Source organism: Carassius carassius, chromosome 16 (assembly GCF_963082965.1).
Source record: "Carassius carassius chromosome 16, fCarCar2.1, whole genome shotgun sequence".
Lineage (NCBI taxonomy): Eukaryota > Metazoa > Chordata > Actinopteri > Cypriniformes > Cyprinidae > Carassius > Carassius carassius.
This window is the reverse complement of record NC_081770.1, coordinates 18,585,255-18,602,158: the sequence shown is the minus strand read 5'-3', so window position 1 is coordinate 18,602,158 and position 16,904 is coordinate 18,585,255. Positions and strand designations below refer to the sequence as shown.

At 36.5% G+C, this 16,904-nt stretch overlaps 1 protein-coding gene across 6 annotated transcripts in view; it reads left to right on the top strand.

Annotated features, from left to right (window-relative positions):
- Positions 1–52: 52 nt before the first annotated feature.
- LOC132159757 (dual specificity protein phosphatase CDC14AB) overlaps positions 53–16,904 on the top strand; it is a 44,841-nt gene continuing 27,989 nt past the window's right edge. For 2 of the 6 annotated variants that reach the window (XM_059569358.1, XM_059569357.1), the window contains exons 1-6: positions 53–594; positions 1,512–1,602; positions 2,232–2,307; positions 3,915–3,962; positions 6,584–6,676; positions 10,865–10,944. In XM_059569358.1, coding sequence (XP_059425341.1) covers positions 498–594; positions 1,512–1,602; positions 2,232–2,307; positions 3,915–3,962; positions 6,584–6,676; positions 10,865–10,944 — 485 coding nt within the window. In that variant the 5' untranslated portion in view covers positions 53–497. The remainder of the gene's footprint in view (positions 595–1,511; positions 1,603–2,231; positions 2,308–3,914; positions 3,963–6,583; positions 6,677–10,864; positions 10,945–16,904) is intronic. The other 4 variants (XM_059569354.1, XM_059569356.1, XM_059569359.1 and 1 more) reach the window with 4 other exon arrangements.

The window sequence follows — 16,904 nt, the reverse complement described above, 5'->3', positions numbered from 1 at the left end:
CCACGTGACATCCCTTTAAGCTCTTTCTTGACTCTCCTCGACCATGGCCAGGGAAATATTTCCACCTAATGACTAGGGCAGAGTTAACGTTACCACGCAAAGGATCGCGACTCATATCTGCTCGGTTTAAAGCGAAAACGGATATATAATACGCGAATGGCGGTTTGACTGCGCACACGAGAGAGAAAATCAATCATTCGAGCACTTTTACGCGGGACGCGGGAGTTGGGATGTCGATATGACGCATCGAGTTGTTTTAACAGCTTGAGAAGTTGCAGCCTTTTCTTTTTCTTCACCTTTTACGCGTGGAAGAATGCCACAAGATTCAAGTGCCTTGTTTACACATTTCATTAAGCTTTTCTGTTCTTGAACTTCTCGGAATATTAGCGCCATCGAGAGAAGTCGCGTCCGTTGGAGAGGAAACTGATTTCAAACCAGCAGCAGTAGAGTTTGTCCTTCCTTTAAAGAGAAAGCTGCGCCTCGCTCGCGCTCCGTCGATGACTCTCGACAACTTAAAACACTCCGCGATACTCACAACTTTGTTTAAAATGGCTGAAGATAATGATTTAATCGGTGCTACGGAGTTTATTAAAGGTGAGATGACGTTGTTGAGGGGCTTTTGTTTGTCTAACTTTGATTCATTGTGTTGAAAAAAACTTGCTTCAGCCATCAGAGACCTGCACCAACTTTTGCAGCGTTATTGAATAATCTCTCATCTTATTTAACATGAAGCAAGTTTTTTTTATTTATTAAAATGTCGTTTTAGTTTGATTTATTTTGTTATTTTCTTAAAAAAACATTAAGTTAATCATTTGCATGAAAATGGAAATAACTTGTATAAATATTAATAAATTGTTTTGTATTATTTGTGTATAATAACGTCCACAGGTAATGCATCAAACCTATTACCAAGACTACTGTCTTTTATTAAGAATCTCTTTATACAATTATGTGCAAACATTGTCATAAAGCCATTACTTCTCTGAGGGCAAATGTTTTGTCTTTTTATAAGGTCTTTAATGGTCAACCCTGTTATTCTCATTTTGTGTAATAAACTGTTGGTTATTGAAAATGGGATATTTTTAGAATTATCAGCATTTATTTTTAATAAACACTTGGTAGCTTAATGATCTCAAGCACATGACTAGTGATGAATAAATGAACTATCAACCCTGTTACTCCTGCTATATATACCTTCATATAATTAACTTTTTAAGTGTCACAATGCAGTTTATACTAATGGTGGCATTTCTTTGTGTAATAGAATATTTTTTAAAAGCCCATGTGAATTCATAGATTTTTCTATTTTATCTGTCAGAATGAAGTAACATATTAGATTTGCTCTTATTGGCTAAAGTCCCAGTAATGTGATAATTCACATTCAATAATAAGTCCATTGTTGCAGATGATTAAACCCAAGCCAGTTATCCGATGACAAAATCTTAATAGTTGTTTTATAACTGTCCCGGCTTGTTTAATCAGCCATGTGTAATTCTTTTCCTTTTTTCCAGATCGACTCTATTTTGCAACATTACGGAGTAAGCCGAAAAGCACCGCAAACACACATTATTTCAGCACGGATGAGGAGTTTGTGTACGAAAAGTGAGTTCTCCCTCCCTCAGTCATCTTTCAGAGTCAGAACCCCCAGCAGGTGGGAAACTGTTCCAAAGTTTGTTACATAACTCTTTAATCGAATGCTTCCTTTAGTAAAAGTTTAATTTTATCTTTCCAGCGTTCCATAATGGGCCTGGCAATCATTTGTTTATAATTTCTGCGTGTGGGAAGATTAGAGAAAAATGGAAGTAATGTTCTTTGCATCATTCTGACAGATATTTTGAAGAAAACACTTTGAGGCTGACTTCCAACGATAGGTTATTGTTTTTTAAAAAGACTTTTAGAAGACTCTTTTTAGAAGATTCTTATCATAATTGCAAAATTCAATGTTCGAATAAAGAGTACGTTCCATTATGCAAATGTATTGCTTATATTTGAAACTGCAAGTGAACACAAAGTATGCATAGTACATTCCAACACAGGAACTAGATTTTTTTTTGTCTTTCTGTATTAGTTTAACACCTGCATTGGCTTTATTCCATGTGTTTGGACCACCGATTGAGGCAGTCACAGGCCCCATTAGCCATTCCGTCCAAGTTGACTATTTAAATAAATGTATAAATAAATGTTTTTACTTATTAAATAATACATTTTAAAGACGTTGCTCTCTTTTACAGCTTTTATGCCGATTTTGGACCCCTCAACCTCGCTATGCTGTACAGATATTGCTGTAAACTCAACAAAAAGCTCAAGGTGAGTCAACCACCTGCTCGATTTGTTACGTTCCTCCTGAAGAATGTGCAGTATGTTGCTACGCCAATTAAAAAAATCTGAGGAATTTGCACTCTCGCCCCGTTGCTGTATATTTTGGGCTGTCTGATGTGCTGACGTTTCCTTTGTTTGTAATATAGGATAGGAATTTAAACCTAATGATACAGCATTGAACTTCAGCTACAGCTAGAAAACATCCCCTTCCACCCTCACTTTATCAGGCCATGAGCACGTTTTATGCCACGTCTGTAAGGCGAAACTGCTTGTGCTCCTTTTAAATAAAAGCGACTCTCTGTACAGAGGCTCAATAGGATAAAACAACAGTTTAAATGTTTTTACATACTCAGTATTAATAAAATAATAAATTAAGCTTCCCCAAGTGCCTTGCGCAATGGTGCGACTTGTTCACTTTGGAGACTGAACTAATCACATTCTGGTTGCCAGCTTAAGACCTATCTACTAGGCCAAAGTTTCACTAGTCAGGTCTTACGTTCTCTTTCCCCAATTGTCATGGCATTTACCAGAATGCCAGCAAGGTACAGATTACGATCTACTTCAATCTCAGTGTCCACAGTCTGTTGAGAAAGTGAGTTGCAAGTTATGTCACCGTTCCTGATCTCTAAGGCCCGATCCTTCCTTCTATCAGATGTAACAAATGTTGGCATTAGATGTGACATTTTTTCTTTCATCCACTCAGACTTTAGCAGCGGACACTGGCGTTGGCCTTGGCCAAGGATTTATGGAGGGGGATTAGATGTCCGAGTAGTGCTCTGCACACATCTGTTGTGATGGGGGAGGGTTATTATGTGATCCATCCCAATCCATCAACTCACAGATTTTCATTTGGTTGCTAATGTAGACACTGTTTAAAGGGAACTGCTTTGTCTTGTTTACGTCCTGTGAAATTCTAGCTTTTACTAAGGTTACGCTAACTGCTTTCCAAAACCTAGTGAGCTTCCTTGCTTGCTGCTCCCTACGTAGACAGTTACCTTCTAAGGCAGCATTTCATCTGAAATGTAACCTCATAGGTGACTGTTAATTCCTATAGTTTTACAACAGTGCGTTGCTAAGATAACAAACTTTGTGAACAAGTCTGTTTTTCTATTGGAACTTTATATTTAATTTTCAAATTAAATAAGTACATTGTACACCGTCTTAGTATTCTGAACTCATTGTGTTGCATTCTGGGACCTTCTCCGCTAATGATACATGTGGTTCTTCTTAATAGTGCAATTCAGCCACCTGGCTTTTTTGAAAAGTGCCTTTGCTGTTTAGGTAGGCAGCTCACATGGTTTTGGAGCGAAGCTACAATATTCCTCCGCTTGAAATGTAGTTGTTAAGATTCGTCAGTCTTCAGGAGCATAAAAACGGTTAACTTGACATGACTCCAACTTTTAATTTCCAATTAACCTAAATTTAGAGGTCAGCAAAGAGGACCAAACCAAAAGTACACAAGAAGTTAATGGTGTCCTTGTAGTGATTAATTCCGCTGACATGTCCACTTTCTTAAGCAACTGTGCAAGTGAAAAGAAGGCGTTTGAATAATAATCAACCATTTTATCTTTGTGTTTTGTTCTGTGTTCCTAAAGCTGGCAAGGTGTAGTTCTCTCATGTGTTCATGTTTTGGAATTTTAAAGGTAAAGTCCTGTGGTAAAAGCATGTGTTTCCCTCCTAACCACTTTCACTATGTCCACACCCATCCAACCACATGCGAATATCACCAACTGTTTGTAATTTTACTAGTTGTTGCCTTGGAGAAGACTTTTTTTTTTTTTTTTACACCTCACCGGTTTGGGCCTGCATGATTGGTTGTAGGCTGGAGGAACCAAACAGCAAGAAAGGGAAGCTTGGGTAATATCTGTTCTAGTATCTGGTTATCATAAGGTCAGCTTTCTAGCATTGCTGAGTGGAGCTTGTGCAATCTCAAGTTGGTGTTTTTAAAGCACAATCAGTTTAAAAACACTGTCATTCTTGAGATTGCTTTAGTTTTTAAGAAGAATTAAATTTTTTACAGATTTCTTCCCCTTAATAGCATTAATCACCTCCTGCATGTGAATGATGATGTTTTACATGACAATTAACTTTCTGAGTTATTGTTAACATTTTTGCTTATTGATTTGCCTGTGAAGTAAAAAAGGGTTCAACCCTGTTACTTTGACTCTGTGAGAAGAGATAATCTGTAGATGGCTAGAGAAAGGAAAGGATATTGAGTTTCCAAACTAGTTGACATTCAATATTGTTTTGCTTATCGATTTACCTTGGAAAAATGAACAGGTTCAACCCTGTTACTGTGACTCAATGAGAAAAGATGACCTCTACATTTTCACTTTCCAAACTAGTTGACATTCAGTATTGTTTTGCTTATTGATTTCATTTTGGAAATATAAAATAATTAAACTGTTACTAAGATTTTGAGAAAGATTACTTACTAGTTAACATTTAGTTTTGCTGTGCTTATCGATATAACTTGGAAGGATAAAAGGGTTCAACCCTGTTACTATTACAATACTTTATTGTTACTATACTCTATGAGAAAGAATGATATGTACACCTTCACTTTGCAAACTAGTTGACATTTAATATTACTGTGCTTATCATCGGAAAGATAAAAGGTTTCAACCCTGTTATGACTTCACCATAAAAGTTAAGACAGAAAATATTTATTTTAAAAGTTGTTAAACAAGGCAAAAAAGGTCATTTAAAAAAAAAAAAAGTTCTGTTAAAAAAATCTCAGCTTAGAGAGCTTTTGGAAAATTAATTTCTTTAGTTTTACCTTTGGTATGTCTCTTTTTCTTTGAAGGTGGATTGTAGGTGGACAAGTTTGAATCCTCATTTGTTGTGCCGGCAGTTTGTTTCCACTGTTATTCCTACCCAGCCAAATCTTTACTCTGCGGCATGTGGAGCGACACAGGAACAGATGCTTTGAGGGCTTTTCAGTTCAGCTCGGCTCTGGCACAGATTATTCTGAAGCTTTTGGCCTGTGTCTATGCATGAGTTGCCTTTTAGCAGCTACATGCTGTCTCTCTTCCGCACACATTTCGGCACACCTGCAGCACTTCCCTACGTATTACTGCAGCAGCTGGGGCAGATGCTACAACATCTGTCTCCAAATTCCTTCATGTAAAACACGTTCAATTGAGTCATCGAGAGAACACCTCAGGCTAGTTTAAGCACAAATAAAGGTGTTTTTTAGGTGTGTGAAAATGATTGATACTGAGATTTTTGTTGATGTGATTCTCCATAACCTGTTTCCTGAACATCTAACCAGCCATGTTAACTGTAAATTGGTTTGGAGTGATTTTATATTAACCAAGATTTTAATTTTTAATCAAGATAAACCAACAAATTAAATGGTTATTGATGGTTTTTTTTCTCTTCATATTAAAATGCTTTTACAAAAAGATTGATGCACTGACTGATAAAATGTATTAGATAAAATATAATAAAAAAAACTAAACCTTTATCCAATTTTTATTGGATTTGCTTTAAATACCATTATAGTGAAAACCATGATAAATGGATGATGAATTTTGAAACATTTCCAATTTTTGTATAAAAATGCATTTATATTTCTGTTAACGAAAACCAAGCAGTTTTATGAAATGTGTTTGGTTTGTTAAAATGCTTTTTGGCAAAAAGTTCACCAGTTGGTATAAATAGCATAATGTAATGACCTACATTTCAGTTTCTGAAATTGAAATGCAAATGTTTTACATTTTGAAAACATTTTTGGACTAAACATGGCATTTTGATTTGATACAAATTGACTGTATAATGCAACATATGTTGCATTAGTTTCTTTGAAATGCTTTTATGTCAGTATGATTTTAAAGAAATGAAATGGCAAATTTTGTTACATTTTTAAAAGACAGATGAAAATAATCTAATTTTGTTGACTAAACTTGGTGTTTGTTAAAATAACAAATACAAAAGTTTTGTGGGGAAAAAAAGTCCATTAATCTCTTAACATTGTTTTAAAGTCATGTTTTACGTTGAAGTTATCAATGCAGGGTTTTTTTTTCTTTAAAATGCCATTGATGCTGTTTGGTACTTAAATTGAAAAAAATGTTTTATGATTAATGTACATATCGTTTTTGCTAAAAACTTACAATAGGTAAGTTGTGCAACCTTATGCTATTTCATTTTCAATAAAAACTACATTGAACAATTGATGTAATCCAAGCTATCCAGAATAAATTGTGTATTTTTAAAGCATTATCTTACTTTGATTACAATGCATTTGTTTTGTTTTTTCCAGTCTTTTACACTGACCAGAAAGAGGATTGTGCACTACACCAGCTTCGACCAACGCAAAAGGGCTAACGCTGCTGTGCTCATTGGTGCTTATGCTGTGAGTATCTCACTTCTGTCTGTCCCTCTGTCTTCCTCTGTAACTGTCATGAATTGCTTTCACCAGTCTCGAGGATTCGCATTCATGGCCGAATCTGTCATGCCCCTGCAAATTAGCCATTCAGCTGTTTCCATTAAAACCAATAATCCTCCCACATTGACAGCAAATTCGTTTGCCATACAAAGTCTTCTCGGATGTTTGCCAGTGTCTTCATTCCAGACTCCCCCTCAGAGACAGCGACAGAGTGCTGACTGACTTGTGCGTCCCCCGCATTGTGGCGGCACAAGAACTTTGTCCTTGACTGGATCGCATGCCAGTTTGTCCTGTTCCACTGCATTCATTCATGTAGACCACAATGTACACAGCGGTCCTTGTGAAACACTATGGCCGTATGAGCCATGCCAGCTGATTGCGCCATTGGGCCTCTCCACTCTTCCTGTCCCTGGTGCACTTAAGGAAGGACTCCGGTCTGGGCAGATTTATTACTCAGATGGCACCGTTGGCTTTGTCAAAGTAATGTGGGTCAGTGTACCATTTTGATCAGCCCTTTGATCAACTTTTAAATTACTTACCAGTTTTACAGGGTCATGGCACCAATTTGTTTCCCAATAATATTCATAGCTTGATTTGCAATTAATCGAGCATGCACATCTGCTCAGTATATTAAGTTTATTTGTGCTGATTTGTACAGTCAAAGCAGCTGCTGTCTCACAGTATGAGATAAGCTGTGGGAGATAAGAATGCCTCTTTCCTCATGAATATTGATGATTCCTAAATGGCAACATGGACAGGAAGTGGTATGAGAGATGCATCTCCAGTTTCCTTCAAACCGAACTGAAAAGGGTGTTCTACAATAACATCTTTTTTCACCTGATTCTGGTCTATTCAAAGAGGTGGGGATCTGATGTTCATTTGCTTTTCTTTGGATAAGGGCCATGACTAGTGATAATCTGGCTTTCTGTATAATCTGGTTTTGGACTGTGACGCAATACTTGCCACCATAAATCCTGTGCTTGATGTTTGTAACTGCGACTCCACTTTCCTCTTATGTTATTGGTGTCCTTATTTAATTTGTCATATTTTGCAAAGAAAAAAGTATTCAGAAACTATAGGTCAAAAGTTTGGAATAATTAAACATTTTCAAATGTTTTTTAAAGATGATTCTTATGTTCGGCATTTTAAAATTATTTCTAAAGGACCATGTGACACTGAAAACAAGAGTAATGGCTAAAAATTCAGCTTTGCATCATAGGAATACATTTTTTTTTTTTTTTTTGGGGGGGGGTCTGAGTAACTTTTTTTCTTTTTTTTTTTTTACAATTATGATTTCAGTGTGAACAGTCAGAATTCATGATTTGACCTAGGTCTACATTCATAATAATGATTTATCCATAAAACTTGACATGGAATTCACAACTCAATTTACAGCTGGGATAAAACAAGTTATATGCAAGTATATTTTGGGGAGAAATGTACATAAAACCTTTATATAATTGTATAATTTGACACTACGTTTGATGAACTTGAAATGAGTGTACGGCGTTCAAAAGATTGTGAGGTAAACCTGACAAAAAGTCTACAGAAAACGTGGGCTGCTTTCATTTTTGTCTTTGCAATTCTAATTATCTTGCAAATATCCCTCAAAGTTGGTGTACTTCCTCAAAATCAGTCTACTAGGAATTGTCGCCTTTTTTCCTCCCAGTCTAAATTTAGTTTGAACCTTGATCCCAATTCTAATTTAGTTGTCTTTAATGGAAACTCATTTTAGCTTCCTTCAAAAACCCTACCTCTGGAGACAGCCATCAAATCTTGCAGATTCTCTCCTATAGACTCAATAAAGCTTGTGTTTTAAATAATTCTCTCATTTACTACCATAATCATTTCCAAATTGCATGAAATCTAATTTCTGCTCTACATGGTCTTGCCCATCACTCACTGCGTGCATGGATGTGTGTTCAATGTAGTGCTTTTGTCTTTCTGCTCTTGAAATGAATTTTCTGTAAGTAGGTTTTTATTGATCCAGGCTTGTGTGGGATGCACTCCTCTGGCAAGCACAGATGTTTGCTGCTGATTTGCCATGCGGTAGATGACCCAGTTTTATCATATGAAGGAGATCATTTGTAGCTGTGCTAAGATCTTCCATCTGAGTCAAGTGGGACAGTAGGTCGCAACACAAACAAACAAGCGCTGACCCTTCTCACGGGACTGAACTTAATCTGCCGAACTGTTCAGCTAATTGTTCGGCCGGTGTATATTTCATGAGCTCGTGCACAAATTATAAAGCTCTGGCCTCCTGCACAGACACAGACACAGCCTTCAAAAGCAAAACACGAACTGGGAGTGAGGTCAAGTGTCAGTGTGGTCAAGTAATGGAGATCTCAAAGTTTGGTTTAGCCAAAAAATTTAATTCTGTTTCTTGTGTTTCAAATCTGTATTTTTTTTTTTTTTTAGAACAAAAAAGTTGTTTTGAAGAGTGTGCGGCTTGCTCTTTTCCATGCCATTGGCAGTTCGCAAAGACCCAAACCCCTTCGTTACTGTTGCTACATCCGACAAGACATGCCGCTCTCACGCAGTGAAAAACACATCACAGCGCAAAGAGCAAACTGACAACGCGCCAACAGACAAGAAAGACCAGGTTACTTTTAGTGTGAAACTAGTTCTAAGCCTGCAGATTTAGTCATTCTTAAATAAATTTGAACAATAAATAGTGTTTTGTTGCTTTTTTGTGTGTCGTGACAGATCCCTGAAATGCCTCAGTTCAAGTGAACCCATCATCTCTTCCAATTTACTAGTTTTAGCACAAAATAAACATGAATGAAAATCAAACTTGCTGCAACTTAGAGTACAAATAATGCAAAACACATTTGGATTTGTGGCAAATATAGTGCATTTCCCACATTCCTTTAGTTTGTTTCATTTAGGCTTGTTAGGCTTGCCATTTCCAATAAGTGTTGTTTTAAATAAATGTCAGTGTAATTTGTTTGCTTTATTCTTATTTTTTTCATTCATGTTTTTTATTTTTATTTAGTGGATTGGTTATGGAGTGAAGGACACTAAATTACGAGTTTATAGTGGTTTTATTTTTTGTAATCAAAATTCATTAATGAAACCGGTGTTTAACATTTCGTCGATGCAACTTATGTTTGCTTTTTTTTTTCTCACCGTAATGAAATTTTGAGACTTTGTGACTTATTACATCATTTTAATTTTTGAGTTGACCGACCCCTTTTTTTTGTTTAATTCATGTTGGGCTTTGGCACGGTTCACATACATTTCTTTTCTGTGTTGGCACCATACTGCTGCATTCTCACATCAAGCCACAAAAATGTTGAAGGAGTGAGCAGAGTTCTTATTATGGAGTCCTTTTCTATGATGTCAAGAGGGATTGATGTGGATGTAGGGAGTAGATGACCGCCAAAACTCTTCAGCAAGTCTGTGTGCGACTGCCCCACTGTGCCGTGACAAGTCGTCCCAGCTTGAGAAGGGCCCCATTGTGCTGAGCCACAGCATCTCATCTGTGTGACACATTCTGCCCGAACATCACTTCCCTGAAAGTGCATTTGTGTATGGGATAGAGAGGAACACGGACAGACGTGGAGAGAAAAAAGATTGAATGGGGGTTGGGAAATAGTTTGTGTACAAAGTGTTGTTTCTGGAAGTCAGATTGTGATTAACAGATTTTACAAGAAAACTTATTTTGCACGATTGTTGACTAAAATATTTTCATTTCAGCCAGTGAACTGGTTTAAAACAATGAAATACTGGCTAAATTTAAAATATATTTTCACTGACTAAAACCAGAAAAATTGGGCATCTAGAAATGAATCGTTTAAACCAATCTTTTTTTCTCCCAATCAGTTAATCCAATTGTAAACCATTTTAAAGAAGCGGTTCACTAATAAGTACCGTGTTCAAAGTCTGTGTTCAAACTGGCATTTTAGTATTATTTAAATAAAATTATAGTATTTACTAATATTTTAAGTTGGCTTATATATATATTTATTATTATTATTATTATTATTTTTTTTTTTTTTTTTTTCAGTTTTCATTATAATTTTAGTTTTAGTAATTTTAGTACTTCAGTTTGTTTCACTGTAACATTTCTCATTTTCATTAGTTTATTTTTATTTTTTAATTTAATATTTAGATTTTATTTTTGTCATTTACTGTTCATGTTTCTCGTCTCAGGTGATTTACCTAAAGAAAACACCAGAGGATGCCTATAGAGCCCTTATTTCCGGCTCCAATGCCTCATATCTTCCCTTCAGGTAAGACGGCCACCACATATCTATATCTTTTGCAAAATGGAATAAAAAAAAATGCCTGTTTTTGTCAAACCTTTACTTGTATATATTATTCCTCATTTCTCCCACTTTCCCCTCTCTCTCTGTCTCCCTCTCTCCCTCGCTTATCGCACACTGCACTCTAATCTGATTTTGCATGAAATATTGTCTCTTCTGTAGCTCACAGGGTTTTTAATGCAATAAACTTCTTTGCCCAGATAAATATACAAGCAAAGTGGAAAAACATCACGGACGTTTTGCAAGCCAAGAGGCTGACAGGCCAGATAGTTGTTGTCGTGCATTTATGTAGTGATGCTCATAATTGCAGCGGGATTAGATTATTTTGCCCCTGCGGGTTGACATCTCTGGCCTTTCATTTGGGATTACAGCGTACGGCTGGGTCAGCACTCTCATGCAATCTCTTTTCTTGAGCTGAATTCTGGACTCTGTTCCAAACTGTCCCAAAGGACAGGACACTAAAACCTTTGAGCTGACGGCCGTACGCCAGGCTGAGCAGGACGTACGTAAGGCCATTGAGCAGGATTAAAACCATCTGTGGCTGGCTCTAGACTCAGTGCAGCCGCTGTGTAGTGGTAATCTGCTGTCAGATTTGTAAATGGGTAGAGAAAGGGTCAATTCTGTTGTGAATGGGTCATTTTGTTGGATAATAGTGTTGTCATTTTCAAATGTAAGTAATAGGTGTTCACTTGTACTTTTGTGTAACCTTTTAAACTGTTTAACTGTTGAGATTGAATCACTAGACTCTAGAGGGGATTTATTAGTATTGTTGGAGACGGGAAAAAATAGTTTTTAGTCATGGCTTGGTGGTTAGCATGCAAAAAAAAGTATGTATTTAATAGATTTAAAAAATATATCATATGTAATAATAAATGAAAGTAGATGACAATTTGGCCTCAAATATTTACTTTTGAATATTTTTTTAAATGTTAATATAACATTAAGTATATTTTAATTTAATAATAAAAAAACTTATCAAGTGAGATTTTCTCTTTCTTGTTGAAATACAAACAGCAGAAATATTAGACCGCTGTCACTTTAAGAGCTGCCCAGATACAATAAACTGTTACATATGTTTTCTTTCTCAGCTTTTTGCTTTAACTTAAGACCTAAATTACGGTGTTTATGAGGATACTTGCATAGAAAGGCATTTAGACACAAACAAATGTGTGTATTTAACCGTTCTATAAAGGCCTATAAAGCGGTAAAAATAACTCCCGTGCTCTGAGCAACATCTTCATGTGCACGCGCCTCTCAGACAGCCCACACATAGTGAAATTAGTTCTCTTTCACTACTGATTGCATTTCAACGGCTTAAAATCACTTGTTTTTAAACTGAAGTGATTAAAAATTCAATTGATACATTTTTTGTGACCATGTAGCACAGCAATGTTATGCGAGCGAGCAACCGCAAATTTCTACTGTTAATTTGTGTCCACCGGTATTTTACCTGCCCCTATTTTTATTACATTCGATGAGATGTTAAACATGATATGGCCTTAAATATGAATTTATTTAAATATTGAGTGTATTTTAATGAATAACCTTTAATAAATATTTTTATTCATGTATTAAATTTGCTTTAATGTAATTACATTTCAATGATTAGAAACTTTGCAAAGGTGAGAAAGAAAGAATAGGTTTAAAACGATATTTCAGGTTAATTTCTGGGGAAATTGACTCGTATCTCATTTTTGAGAACAAACCATGTTATTTATTCCATAATATTCCTTTTACAGTTTTATGGTATTCACATGATGATTAATGTGTCTCCAAACTCGGTGCGAGGCTAATTTTCCTGTCATGCTATGTGTAAGACATTTGTGGATTTGTGCCAGTTTGACTGCTGTTTGGTTATTATATCACCCAGTCACCCTGTTAGATGCTAGCCATGGTTCCAAGACGCACCCCTGCTGTTTCTTAAAATGACGAAGAATTCCCATGGAGGTATTATTTCATCTAGAACATTGTTATTCTTCTTTTAAAACCACTCTGTCACACAGAAATCACAGACACATGGCATTTTTCATTGCCATGTAGTTAGTATTCCTGGTTAGTCAGACCTCTTGGTCTCCTCAGCTCTGTCCTCCCCGTTTACTGACCCAGAAACACAAAAGTCTTAAAGTTCACCCAGGCCAAGCACATAGCTGCATATTCTGTTATGCATGCATATATAATGAGGGACACGAAGAAAGACGGGGTGACCCATGGCCTCATCGAACAGAAACACTCATTGTTAAAGTGGACTCTCTTTAGCTAATGATTCAGAGCTGTATGCATTGAATAGTGAAGAGGCCTACATTTTCTAAATCTGCAATCTTCAGTGCAGTCCCATGATGCTTTTAACCGAGGGTTTATGAATTTATGGAACAGACCGTATATATGTGCTTTCTGAGATGAGCTGTAAGTGCTTCCGGTATAGATTAGCTCTGGCCTCCAAACAGTTTGGAAACATCCTTCACTGAATGTAAACAGGAAAATGCAGCTTTGTTTTTAAGTGCTGTTATTAATGCTTTTCCCAAAAGGCTGAAATCCCCCTTTGGTGTTCTTTGACACATTTTTTTTTCTTTATCTTTTTTTTCACTCATTGACTGCCATTGGTCTCTGAAACCAGAAGGAATTATGTTACTCACTAGTGGGTTTATTGGTCAACATGTCTATTGTGTTGGCGTTAGTTTAAATGCTCTTGTACTTTATTTCTAAGAGATTAACCTTTATCTGACACTTCCTTTTGAATAACAGTTGAGTCATTATCAAAAAAATATGTTGGCTTTCAAATATGTTTTTGAATTAAATTCTGTTTTCCCTAAAAAGTGTTTTAACTATTAGGCTACATATAGCATTTATTTGGTGTTTAGTAATATTTAGTACTTGTATTGATGTGAGCAAAACAATTTCATATTGTTAAATAAAATATTTGGTCATAAAATTATACCTTTCATAAGGCATTTCTTAAATATTTAATCTTTTAGTCAAGGCACATACTCATTACAATATTTAAAGACTGACCTAGTTTATAAAAAAACATGACTGCTCCTTGGGCTTGTCTACACTTGTAGGGAAGCAACTATTTATCTTCACCACTTAATATTCAGTGGCATCTAGGTCACCATTATCACCATTAGTGTTTTATCCTGCCTATTGTGAAACTGGCATTGTCAATGTGACAACATTTTTAAAATATGAACTGTACACTTGTTTTATAGTCCTGGTTAGAGCATGATCATGATATGTGGACAAGCAAAGGTTAAACTACTAAGATTCAAGTCCTGAAGGAAACAGCGAGTCTGCTGGTACTTTAAATTAGTCATTGTGTATAAAATCCTGCAGAATGTTTACTAGTCATACCTCTTGTGGCACTTCTTTTACTCTGTTTGCAGTTCTATCCATCTTGAAGGTTAATTGGGTTCTTGTTTCTCCACAAAGATGTGATTGTTAGCAGCGTAGCTGCGCAGGGGAAGAAAAGCGCTTTTTCAGTGCATCCCCCACTTGGATGCTGTAGCCATGCTACTCGGGGAGACAAACAGTGCGACATTTAGTTATGTAATGCTTAGCAATTGGTTAATTCAGGAAGTAAACCGTTGTGTTGTCTATGAGAGGGAAGGGGTACTGATGGGAAACAATGAATGGGACATAACATTGAATAAAGTGAAGCTCTGTGTGACACCCAGTACGTCACCAAAGGCACAAATTACAAGATGTTGGCTGAGAAGGTATGTTTATTTCTGAAATAATAAACTGCTGCACCTTTTTCATCACATTTGTTCTTGTTCCAAGAAGAGGCCTTGAATGGATTTTAGTTGGCCACTTTCTTAGACTATTTTAGTAGCCCTACTAAACCTGGGAATGTAAGGTTTTGATCTTGCGTAAGCAAAAGTTTGTTATCCAGCCAAAATGTCTGCACATTGATCTTGGTTGCAAAGCAGCATTTTCCCACACCAAGGTTTACTTGGAAATAAACTTACATAACCTACAAGTTTACACCTAATAATGGTATCCACAACATGACCTGAAATGATTGTCTTCAAGTTTTTTTAGGATGACATTTAAAAGTTACCTGATAGTTCAGATGGTTTGTTGGCAGTGTAATATATAGCCCCTTTCACACTGCACGCTGGTCCCGGAAAATTGCTGGATTGCTTTCTGTGTGAACACAAACACGTCCCAGAATTGATTTCAGGATCGATCCTGAGTTGAGGACCTAGTAACATTGCCGGGTTCAGTCCCAAAACGAGTACTGTGTGAACAAAAGCCAGAACCAATGACATAAATGATGTGTCGTAGTGATGACACACCTTATCGTGTTTCTCTTTTACTGGGTGTTTTGAAGGCAGATCAAGATTCGCAACAAAAAATATGTGCAAATTAGATCAGGTATTTCCTCACTATCCGTGCTGAAGCTGAGTGCGTTCGCCAGCTTAAGTGAGTGTTAACATGCCTAACGTTTTCGACTCGTACATTACACGTCACATCCTGATGTCACGTAGGGATGGGACGATAACCGGTTTTATTGATAACCGTGATAAAATGTGCTGAAGGTTAGTAATATCATTTAAAAATGAATTATCATTAAAACAGTGTTTGATTATCGCGGTTTTAATAACTCACTATTAAATCATGTCCAGCCAGCAACAGTCTGACGCAAGCGCAGCGCACAATGTTTTTTTTGTTTTTTTTCGAGAAGGAATGGCGAAAGTCAGTGACTTTTCTATGCTTTTCTATGCTTCTACACTTTTCATTGTAAGGAAGGAAATGCCACAGAATTTAATCTTTCTTTAAATTAAGTGCATAGAGTTGCTTGTTTTATTAGTTGTTTGTTGATTATTAAATATAAAACTTGCTGAAATGTTTTCAGTGTGAGCATCAACTATTTTTGAACACTTTCATCTCGTTTCAACAAAACCGTGATAATATTGATAATCGTGATAATTTTAGTCACTATAATCGTGATATTAAATTTTCATACCGTCCCATCCCTAATGTCACGTGTTATTACAGGACCTTTACGAGTTGTGTGTGAATGCACGCACAGATTCCGGGAAATCACTGGCAGTGTAAATGAACCAAAATCTAACAATTCGGGAACAATTGCCTAGACCCATTACCCATGTATTTTATGGAATCTCAGTGTGAAAGGGGCTTATGTTCAAGTAAAAAAAAGTAAAAAGTATGGGTTCATTATACAAATATTGAGACTGTGCTTTTGTGACCCAGATTGGGGGCTTCAGTCTGCAGTGGACAATTCAGACCTTGGCATTGCAGTCTCATTTTGTAAGAATAGGGAAATATCTTTCTCTGTCTGCCCAAATAGTTTACCGTACTAAGGGAAAAGCAGTGACAGTCTTCCAGAGGATGTAAGCAAGTCCTACTCTGAACTGTATGGCAAGATCTAATCCAGTTTTTTTCCGTCCATTTGAGCCCAACTAATCCAGATATAGCATGATAGAGTAATAGAGTCTTCTGGGTCTCTTTAAGGAACTCCACACCCAGTCCTGTATGTGCAAGGGGGGAGGGTTCACTTCCGAGATTGGGGTTCCTGTTCCTTTAAAGTTTCACTACTGCATGTGTATGCCAAATTTAATCAGATGAACTCATGTATTCCTTCTTTATTTGATCGATCTTGCATACACTAATCTCTTGTATGTTTTTCCACCAATTCTTGGGTCAACTAATAAAAATCCAATCAGAATTCCTCTCTTGGGCTTTTGTTGCCGTGTCATTTTTTTCATTCGGCTTTAGGTCGGCTAAGCTGTATCTGTCTTGCCAAGCTGTTGTGTGCATTGAAAGCTTTTAGACTTATTAAATCATATTTGAATCATGAAGATACCCAGCCTACCAAGTCTCAGAGGAACTTTGACCCTGTATGATTACAGCATCTACTGCAGTGGCTGTAAATCTGTATTTGCTCAAACAAATCATGTCTGCGT